Source organism: Mytilus edulis, chromosome 1 (genome assembly GCF_963676685.1).
Source record: "Mytilus edulis chromosome 1, xbMytEdul2.2, whole genome shotgun sequence".
Taxonomy (NCBI): Eukaryota; Metazoa; Mollusca; class Bivalvia; order Mytilida; family Mytilidae; genus Mytilus; species Mytilus edulis.
Genome location: NC_092344.1, coordinates 91039183 through 91051253, shown reverse-complemented (window position 1 = coordinate 91051253; position 12071 = coordinate 91039183). Strand labels below are relative to the sequence as shown.

Sequence of the window (12071 nt, the reverse complement as noted above, 5' to 3'; positions counted from 1 at the left end):
TTATTGTTTGATTTCATATCTCTACTCTCTGCCATTGAATGGTGATGTTATATAAAAGATATTGAAAAAAAACCAGTTTAGAATAGAACACTATAAAAGAGATAAATAACAGAAAAAACACAAATAAAAAGCAGAACAACAGTAGAAACATTATATCAAATAATTTCACTCACAATATTTGAAAGCAAACTCACAGTACTTGACCTTCTTACATGAAAAAATGCTGATGTTTGCCAAAAAATATAGGTATTTAACCTCAGAGTGTATATATATAATGTACAGCAATGTCAGAAAAACAACAGAAAATATAATGTTGAGCAATGCTCTGAGTAAATTTGTCCAGGATCATAATGAAGTAAAAAAAAGACCAGAAGTAACAGTTAAAGCTCTGATCAATTTAGGATATCAGTACTCCTGTTTTAAAAATTGTTTTTGGTGATGAAAATATATGTTCATTGAAATCCCAGATATCATTTCAAGCACAAGAATATCTAGCAAACAGAAAAATTTACCACCATGAAGGAAAGGAGATTTAACAATTGGAAATGAAAAGTTGTCCCTTTTGCCATATTTTAGTATGATAACACAAACAAGAGAAACTCTTATATAAAGGTCTAACAAGAGACTGTAAAAATTACAGCAAGCAGGGGTTTTCGTGGAAATATAAGTGTTGTTAAAGCAGTCAAGGGCCTTAACTCTTAAAAGTATATGTATACTGAGAAAAAAAACCTGTATAGTAATAAACAGATAGTACAGTACGGGTAGAGACTTATTTTTATGGATGTCTTAATCCGTCTAGTCGGATATGAATAATCCGACATTTTTATGGTAGGTAGTATGGTCATTAATCAACAGATCCAGGTGTGAATGGTAATATATTTTTCCTTTCATCTTAATCCGTGCTACTAGAATTACGGTTCACTGATTTCAGAATCAGGTTACCTGTAGTTTTAACCTGTCAGTCACTTTATTGATTATATTAGTTCTACATCGTATTTGACATAAAATATTTTTACAGGTGAAATACTGGAGAAAACTTTGTTTTAATAAAAATAGCCTAAATTTTTTAATTATGGTTTTTATATTTCAACTGCTATTTATTTTCTTTGTTCCTAAAAATTATTTTTATTTTATGTTCCTTGTTTGTTTTTTTGTATATTTTTTCTTATGTGATTGCATAAAAATTTTTAAACATATTTTTATTCTTTATCTGAAAGTTATTTTTGTTTTACTGATTTATTTTCCACGTAAATCCAGTGATTAGCAGAATGCTGTCCAAGTGCTGCTGCATACGTTTTAGTTTGACGCGGTCACATGCAAAATATTTCTATATTAATCACACTACATTTGTATTTAATATTCAGTCTGTGTTGGGTCAGTTCCGAGATGAAAATAATTATTGTATACTAGTAGCTTGATGATTCTTTATAGTTGTGAATTTACTTTTTACTGTAAACAAATATTGTCCGAAAGTTGGAGATGTATAACTAAAATAGAACGCAAATAATAACACTAGAAGAAGATATTGATTCTTCCCGGGCATAAGTTTATTTTAATATTTCCGTGTTTGTTCATTATGCTAAATTAATAGAGCTGCATTGGGGGGTAGGAGGGGTCCGGATTTCGAAATCCCGGGTTTAAAAACACGAAGTTCCAAGGTCCCGAGTTTAAACAAATATAAATCCCGACATCTCGAAAAAAGAATTCCCAGATCCCGAAAGGGTCAATCCTGAAATCTCGAACTTAATTGCATAATATTAATTTACGCACAATCCATGTAAACTTGGAAACTTATATGTTATATTTTTGACAGCAATCTAAAAAAAAATATTTGCCGTGAAAAGACAATTCCATGATACACATATCAGTGATCAACAGCGTGTGCACGTGGTTGAACTTTAACTTGACTTCACTCACTATATTGAATGCTAATAAAAGATATTAAAGATCGATTTTGTCCACTGCATGAGATTTTTATATGGCGGGAAATATCGTAACAGTTAACACAAGTGACCTTACTGAACGACCGTGGGAAAATCCATTCATGATTAAAATGATGTGGAATGATTGACAGTATTGTGCTTTAGTTTTGAGGCTCTTGATCGAGATCCATTTACAATTGATTTACCAGAATATAAATTTAATCGATTTACATACATGTATAATCAAAACAAGAATTAGTCTTCTTCAACTATTTTATGTATTATATTTATCAGTCATTTCCCCGGATTCCCATTTAAATAATTTATTTGGAGACCTCTTCGTTCGGAAATAATACAACATCGATTTAAAAAATCTTACTGACAGGGCAGGCTACATATTTGACATCGATCTTGGGTCTACTACACAGGCACTTGTCTCGGAAAAAAAATTCTTATATACGCTGTACCTAAATATAACATTTTTTTCTGAGACAAGTGCCTGTGGTCTACTAATATTAAGACATGCAGTTTTGCTTATTTTATAAAGAGGGTGTTGATGGCATTTACAGAAATGAGAAAATGGACAATACATTAAAAATAAAGAAAATGGGCAAAAATAGTGTATACATTGGAGAATAATAATTATCATATTGACATTTAATAGGGTTGTAAAATATACAGAATACTGGGAGGGAGCAGTGGCTGATCCATAACTTTTAACAAGGGGCCCATTGACTGTCACGGTGGCTGCTACATTCTTGCCTTGATAGTGATTCCCTATATAATCTGGGACTATTATACTAACTACTAACTAATATTTTTCATGTAGAAAGGGGTTCCTAGGCCCGAGGCCCCCTGGATCCGCCTAAGGGGAGGATTGGAGAGCCTATTATAAAATTTGTGAAAAAAATATGTATACAGAAAAAAAATGTTCCTTATCCAGTCCTTCCATTATGATACTGTTACAAAATTGTTAATTTAGGTAAGAATCTCATAGGATATATGTGAGGGTCTGGGACTGTCAAATAAATTAACACAAAAAATAGAGAAAAGTGGACAGCTAATTTTAGAGAAAGATGGTTTGAAACATAGACTTCTGTAACTCTGTGTTATAATAATCTAAACATAAAACTGTGCTATAATGATATAACCCTTAAACGATAGGATACAAATGTGAAGATCCCGATCGTGACCCTCACATGTCATCCAAGATTATAGATTATGTAGTTAAAACCCGGAGTTTCACGCCGATTCCGATTTGTTTTTGGAAAAATAAAACGCACTGGTGATAATAAGCGTGAAATTGACACAAAATGAAAACAACTACACGTGCATGATTATTATGTTTCAAAAGCAAAAGAGATGGGAAAGAACAAGTTTAAACGACAACCAGGGGCTACTTTAGGTAGTTTAGATACCATATTCTTACTTAAAAATTCGTCGAAATCACCATAACACTATCTTACAAACAAAATATACACACCAAGAAATTCCCTTTTCGAACATATTTTCTGTCACTAAGTCCTTTAATAATAGTTAAGTTTAAAACGAAGTAAAAATTATTTCATGAATGTAAATAATTTTAATAGTAAAAAGGTTTTTAAAAATGTAAAAACAGATAATTTTACAGTTTTACCCAAATTGAGCTGTATATACACAAATGCAGATCAGTTATTTAACAAGCTGCCTGAACTAATAGTACGAACACGAGACGACAAACCAAAAATAATTGGTATCACAGAGGTTAAACCAAAAAATAATCGTTATAAACCAGGAATCTCAGAATATTCTTTAGCCGAGGTATCTGACTACAACATGTTTGGTAAAAACCTAGACGTCGACACAGGCAGAGGTCTTTTATTGTACATAGATAAACAACTGGACGCATCACAGGTCCATATGAATACAGAATTCCAAGAAAAACTTATTTATTAAGATTAATTTAAATCAGTCAGACCAGCTATTATTAGGCTTGATATACAGGTCACCATCAAATAGATCACAAGAGTACACTAAACAATTAAATTTACTTACTACGTACTGAAGCGTGTAATAAAGGCTACTCACATATCTTAATAATGGGAGATTATAATTATCCAGAAATAAACTGGGATAGTTGGAATTCACCAGGTGATAGTACAGAAAGTAATGAATACAGATTTTTAGAAAATCTACAAGAAAATTTCTTATTTCAACATGTTACAAGACCAACAAGATGGAGAGGCACCAATACACCACATACCCTGGACCTGATTTTAACCAATGAGGAGAATATGGTCTCAAATTTAGAATACCAAAGTCCACTAGGAAAAAGTGATCATTGTACCATGAAATTTGACTTCAATTGCTACACAAATATTAAAAGCAAACCTAAATTAATTAAATTATTCAGTAAAGGAAACTACATAAAAATAAAAGAAGAATTAAATAAAATTAAATGGCCAGAATTACTACAGAAAGAAAATGATATAAATGAAAACTGGAAATCAGTCAAGTATAATTCAAGATATGGACAAAAAGTATATACCAACAAAAGAAAGGAAACAAATCGGTAGAGGGAAAAATAATTTCCCAATGGACAAAAACACTATAGATAAAATTAAAAGGAAAAACATCCTGTCAAAAAAGATTACCCATAATAACGACCCAGAAGTGAGGAAGGAATACAATAAGATAAGGAATCAAGTAAAAAGTAGGATAAATAAGTTGAAGAGGGAATATGAGAAAAAGCTAAAGAAAACTCTAAAGCTATCTGGAGCTATATCAAGTCAAAAACCAAAACCAAAGAAGGAATTGGGGACTTGCATTTGGATCCAGAAGACACAAAATCAGATAAAACGGAAGATAACAGCAAAAAGGCCAAATTACTAGTAGAATACTTTTCCAGTGTCTTCACAAAGGAACCTGATGGCAAGGTACCATCACCAACGCCTGTATTAGTAACTAATGATATGCAATATCAAAAAATTAAGGAAGAAGTAGTGCTGAGACATTTAAATGGATTAAAAATAGACAAATCTCCAGGGATGGATAAACTACACCCCAGACTGTTAAAAGAGATCGCTGAATCATTGGCAAAACCTTTATGTATCATTTATAATCAATCACTTGAAAGTAAGACCGTACCTAACGATTGGAAGAATGCTATGATAAGTGCAATATTTAAAAAGGGTAATAAGTCACTAGCCAAAAACTATAGACCAGTCAGTTTGACATCAGTAGTATGTAAAATAATGGAGAAAATATTACGTGAATTTATAATAGAGGATATGAAAAAGAACAACCTATTCTCTAAAAAGCAATATGGATTTATTGCAGGAAGGTCAACTGGTCTCCAATTATTAGAAGTGATTGATAAATGGACAGAGGCACTAGATCAAGGATTAGACATAGACTGCATTTATACAGACTTTATGAAGGCCTTTGATAAGGTACCACATAAAAGATTAATAGCCAAAATCAAAAATCTAGGTGTACATGAAGATATAGTAGGGTGGATAACGAGCTTTTTAGAAGATAGGAAACAAAAGGTCGTAGTGAATGGTGAAGAGTCAGACTGGGCTAACGTTACATCTGGGATACCCCAAGGATCAGTACTATTTGTTTTATATATAAATGATCTCCCAGATCAAGTAGATTCTGATGCATACCTATTTGCAGATGACACTAAGATCTTCAGAATAATTAAAACACAAAATGACAGACAAATTTTACAAGAAGATCTTAATAAGATGGAATCCTGGAGTGACAAATGGCTACTAAAATTTCACCCAGAAAAATGTAAATATATGAAAATAAGTAAGAAATCAAATAGCACTGACCATCCACCAATCTATAACCTACTAAATCATCCTATAGCACAAGTTAAAGAGGAAAAAGATATTGGAGTCCTCATTGATGCAGAACTCACATTCGAAAACCACATTAGTGAAAAAGTGAACAAAGCAAACTCCATATTCACAGTTCTTAGAAGAACATTTAAATACCTGGGAATAGAGACATTCATGCCACTATACAAAATCATGGTTAGAACACACGTAGACTATGCCAGCTCAGTCTGGTCCCCATACAAAAAGAAAGATATAGACAAAATAGAAGGTGTTCAAAGAAGGGTAACAAAACAACTAGCAGGGCTAAAAGACATGAGCTTCCCAGAGAGACTAAAAAAACTAGGCTTACCTACATTATCCTATAGGAGAATAAGAGGAGACATGATCGAAACCTTCAAAACAATGAACGGACACTACGACAAAGAAGTTAGCTCATTTTTAAGAAAGGCAGACGATTCTCAACAAAGATGTAGTAGTAGGACCAACAGTAATAAAGTAGTTCATCAAAGATTCCAATCTAATATCCGTAAACACTCTTTCTCTGTTAGAATTGCTAAAACCTGGAACAAATTACCAGATAAAATAACAAAGTCACCATCGATAAATTCATTCAAAAATCGACTAGACAAATATTGGTCAGACGAAGAATTATACTATAATGACTATAGAGCAGAAATATCCGGAAGTCACGGTCAAAATAGTATAAGAAACACATTAAACTACGAGTCTGGTGAAGAGGAACCTTGAGGGATCCTGTACTGGAAATCAACTATAAGTAACTATAAGTAAGTAAGTATGAAGGAACAAATCAAATAACATATACTAGATATATTGTTAGGGAGCCAGGGCAATGGGTTGAATCAAGGATTCATACTATACAGATCCTTGGTTGAATCGCTCCTCGACAGATGCACAGCTTAAATTATGCCTACATGTATATCGAGTGTCACTGTGGATACCATATCAAAATCAAGATCAAGACATTTAAACAGTGCTTCTAGGTGTATGCATAAGGGTTGTCCATCACTGTATATTTGAAAAAAAGTCCTACAGTACATGGTAATATTAAAAAGGTGCCTTATAAAATTGTTCTGTCTATATTAGAACCATATTTTTGCCACTACAAAATGTAATTCACAAAAATTCTTAAAGAAAAATAGTAGACCACAATTTCGAGTTATGTCCTTCACTATAAAAATTTTAAATAATTTGTGCAATATAGCATCATATTTTTTAAACTGCTGGCTCAACATCACATGCACATTGGAAAGAATTGATAATGACCCTAAAAGCATAAAAGGTGTTCACTAAAACCCAAAGATTATTTTATGGTGTACAGGTAACAGGAGTGAGATTTCCACTGCCACTGGCTTCGCATGTTCACGTTGTCTACCCAAAATCTGGGATATTGGACAAACTCTAAAACCATGTAAACATAAAGATGTTTATTTAAAAGACATATGGTTAAATATGATTTACATACCATAAATATACAGTGGTGGCTAGTTTACTTGTCATTATAACAGTCCCCAAAGTGGAAGCCAAAAGATGAGTGTCTGCTCATTTCAAATCCACAGTGTAGACTACCCTGAAGCCGGTGAGTGACATCATACTTATAGTTACTAGGGACAATGAGCCCGGCCGAGCTGGAAGTCTGGCACGTGCAAGAAGCAGGAAGTCCTGACAAGAATAATTACATGGCCTGTCTCGGAAGAAGCGTTACAGAAGTTGAGAACTGTAAATAATTCTATCATGTCTAACATTAACCAATTTCCCCATATTAATAGAATGGACAAGGAAACTAAGTGACCACCATTTCAATTGAATACAATGAACATGATGAACTTGAAAGCGGAATATTGTTCATTAAAATTTTAAGAAGATGTGGTAGGATTGCCAATCATACAACTATTCACAAGAGACCAAATGACACAGAAATTAACAACTATTGGTCACTGTTCAGCCTTCAAAAGTTGGTAAAACCCATATCTCAGTCAGCTATAAAGTGCCCCGAAACATCAATTTTAAAACAACTGAAAAGCTGACGGCCAGATTTATGTACAAAATAATGAATGTAAAAAAAATTATTATTAGCATGCTTAAGTTTAATGCAGTTTGTGATGGAATTATTGCAATTTGACAGATGAAATACGTACTTTGGAATCTGTTCTTTTATATTTGGTAGGAATTCAGGAGGTGATGGAATGAATAAATGTATTAAAATTGAGATCAGGAAAAAAATGAATTAGCTTAAAAAAAACTGGTTGGATCATCATTTTGTAGCTGCTGTGGCCAAAACTGCTTTGATTTACTTAACTGTACTTATTTTGTTTTGTATTATTCATTTATTTAGTAAATGGTTTTTTTTTATCAATGAATAAAAAACAGGCTATTATTTGAACTTGGAATTATTTTTAATTATGGAATTTGATTGATTTCTTGTTATTGAAATTTTTAATAAATTCCATGTTTATTCTGTACTAAAATGTTCTGTGCTGCGCACAACACTTTAAAGAAAAAAGTATATTTTCAATAGAATGTACTGTGCGCATCTAACCAAATTTTTTTTTACGGAAAGTGTTATTTAAAACCGCTCAAAAGATTACAATACCAACACAAGAAATTATGCAAATTCCATAATTAAAAATAATCTAAGTTCAAATAATAGCCTGTTAAAAGCTTTCTGTCCTATAAATCCAATTTTTCAAGCAGTTCTTATATACATTTTTTACCATGAACTTTGATTAAGTATTTCATCAGATTTAATAACTGACTTAAACTGATTAAGATATACATGTATGTAGTGTTACATTGAACTTTTTGTAACTGTATTAAAGAATAGAAAAATTATTGCCTAGAAAATATTTTTCAGATGACAGGAGGAAAGTTTTAAGAGAAGCAAGAAAACAATTTGCTGCAGAATCTGCTAAAACAAAAACATCTCCCCAGTACAGTGTTGATCAACTTCTTGATAAGGTAATGTAGAGCTTAAAGAAAGTTTAATTTAATTACATTTTGGTCTTTTTGAAGCAGACAGGCCACACATATCATGTATATATGTAGGAAATCGGTAAATTTTTGTCATATTAGACACACAGGAATTCTAAAACCAACCCAAGTATAACATAGATGCAATCAAACAATACTAGATTAAAAATAAATAACTCCAAATAATCTTCTATACATCTTTCAGTTAAGCTTTGAATCTCCCTATTAAAGTTATGTATTTAAACTCTAAACACAGCAAAGATATACAAAGGTTTGGTTAACAAAATTTAAAGTAACTAAACACCTATACCCGTATACATGTATTTCAGAGTTTGCTTCTAACTGGCACCAAATGCATTATTTACAATAAAATTAAATCAACGGAATCAATTACTGCACTATAATAATATTGCATATGCAAATTGCATATTTACCTATGCCAAGAAATTTTATTTTTAGTGAGATTTATTCTAAGGTTTGTTTTGAAAATAACATTTAATGTAAAGTTGTTCATGGAAATGAAGGGAGATAATTGTCTATTATATGTACTTACATGATTCCTTTCTTGGTACAGGTATAGGTTATACACTATATTTGCCAGTACAGTGTTTCAGATAGCAAATAGGCAGATGTATAAAAAAAAAATCAGAAAAAGCTCCTAGCTATAAAGTAAGATTTGTAGGAATTTGTTTGATAACAACCAAATCATGTATATCTCCCTAATTTGTAGTAATATTGATGTTGTCTAAATTCCTACGAGCACCCCAACATTTGTTCTTAAAAAAATTATGAATTACATGAAGTATATATACATTTTATGGTATATTGCAGGCAGAGGATTGTATAAACAGATTTGAGTATGAAATTGCTCAGAAATTTTGTCAGCGAGCCTTAGAAATAGAGGCAGATAATATCAGAGCTCTTGAAACTACTGGAACATTACTTTTAGAACTAGGAAACCCAGAATCAGCAAAACAGGTGGGTTGTATTGAAATTATTACCATTTTAATAAACATGATAAAGGGTCCTCAGAACAGGAAAACAAACATTTTGAAATTTGCAATGGATTCATCCGTATTAGAGCAGGACTCGTGGATATTGATATCCTAATATGCAATATGTTACAAGTTTTTTGTTTATCATAACACATGTTATCACTTATATCATAGAGTGGTTGTATGGGACACAACTAAGGCTTAGTAAAAAGAATGTCTGCTTGCAATGAAGTTGTATTGGAACTCTGTTACTCTGAGATAGGTAGCATCAAAGCAATGGTAACATCATGTACAAAGAGAGCGATAGCGGAAACAGCTCATATGCGATCCAGAACAACCTGAAATACAAGCCACACCACTTGCTTTATAGCCTTAAACATAAGATAATATAGTTGAAAACATCATCCTCACACAAGAGTTTATTGCTCTGTCATGATTCTATACCTTGATAGCTCTATAACAAATAGAATACAACATATTTGACTGTTATTGTAACCTTTATTGTGTTGTATTTGTAGTGTTTTGGGAGAGTAGTAGAGATATCGCCAGACAAAGGACATGAGAAATATATGTACCTAGGCCAGTTATTTGAAGGAGCTCAGGCAGTAGAATGTTACCAGAAAGGGATAGAGTTAATGTTGAAGGAGAAAGAAAACCAACAGGCGTTGGAGGTTTGTATATAATTATGTATTGAAAAAACTCCATATATGGCTGAAACTTGAATAATGTCTCTTTATGAAGGGAGCAATACTGTACATTTTTGATACAAACATTTAACAACAAAGATATTAGATTAAATTGAAATTTGCATTTATTAAAATTGTAAATGTTGCTTTTTAGCAAGGTATTGACAATTTTAGAGCCAAATTGAGGTCTTGGTTGTCAAATACTGGCAAAAATTATAATTTGTGTACCCCTGTATCCAATGTTACACACCACGTAAGTATTGTTTGATAAATGCTACTTGATTGTCATATTTTGTAGGTAGCAGCGGCTTGTGGTGGTCCCCAGAGTGTGACAGAAAGTGATATTTCTGGTGCTTACTCAGCTATAGCTGAACTTTATATGACAGATCTGTGGTAAGTAAGAATGCACATCCACACATTGATAATTTATAATCCTAATCAGCTCTAGGATAATAGGGAAAATTTAGATCAACAGACTAATGGTTAGTATTAAATCTACATACAGTACGGGTAGGGACTTATTTTTATGGATGTCTTAATCCGTCTATATGTCAGACTGGTCGGACAGTTGTCCCAGTGTAATAAACACCTGCTGTGCAATATCCAAGTGGAAGGTCGTAAATCAATCTGAACCAGCTTGATTAGAATTAAATTTTACCTGTACAGATATATTAGTATTTATGGAGGATAGATAAATGTAAAATATTGTTTTGTATTCAAAGAGAAAGAATTAAAATTAAAGTTAAATATAAGAAATAAAATTAAAATTAAATATAAGAAATAAAATTAAAATTAAATATAAGAATAAAATTAAAATTAAATATAATTTTATTTTTTTTATAGTTTGAAAATGAAATAAAGACGATTTTTAACAATATATTGTGTTGCCAATTATTTCAATAGTTTTGTGCCAATAAAATTGAGAATAGAAATGGGGAATGTGTCAAAGAGACAACAACCCGACCAAATAAAAAACAACAGCAGAGGGTCACCAATAAACTATTTTGTATTTGTATTTGTAAACCGTAAATATTTCATCTAATTCAAAATAATAAGCCTAATAACAACCAAGACTGTTTTCAATAGAAGTTTAAATCAAATTGTTGAGACTTCAATCCCGTAAATTATACGAGTTTTCGTTGATGGTTATATTATTTCCCACTTTTAACGTCCTGTTCCTTTATATGTTATTATAAGAAACTCAATTTTAAGTATAAGGCCAACATATCGTATTTATGAAATATGTATAGGCATTGTGAATTAAGTTATTTTCCTTTTGATACAACTTTCCTCGTCGGAGCCTCTACATCTATTCACACCTGTCAATCATTTCTTGCAAGTGAAACATTTTGGTCAGACAGATCACTCGTGCTTTCTATTCCCGTTAATCTCTTTGAAAGTCAAACAATTGGTTTCCTTTAATACAATATTTATAACGCCAAGATCATATTTCGATTCCAATTTTTTAGCTCACCTGGCCCAAAGGGCCAAGTGAGCTTTTCTCAGCACTTGGCGTCCGGCGTCCGTCGTCCGTCGTCTGTCGTCCGTCGTCTGTCGTCCGTCGTCCGTCGTCGTCTGGCGTCGTTAACTTTTACAAAAATCTTCTCCTCTGAAACTACTGGGCCAAATTTAACCAAACTTGGCCACAAT

General features: G+C 32.2%; 1 protein-coding gene across 1 annotated transcript in view; it reads left to right on the top strand.

Annotated features, from left to right (window-relative positions):
- Positions 1-3183: 3183 nt before the first annotated feature.
- LOC139494525 (uncharacterized) overlaps positions 3184-12071 on the top strand; it is a 163854-nt gene continuing 154966 nt past the window's right edge. The window contains exons 1-5 of the mRNA XM_071282689.1: positions 3184-3327; positions 8625-8728; positions 9572-9718; positions 10254-10406; positions 10720-10814. Coding sequence (XP_071138790.1) covers positions 3285-3327; positions 8625-8728; positions 9572-9718; positions 10254-10406; positions 10720-10814 — 542 coding nt within the window. The 5' untranslated portion in view covers positions 3184-3284. The remainder of the gene's footprint in view (positions 3328-8624; positions 8729-9571; positions 9719-10253; positions 10407-10719; positions 10815-12071) is intronic.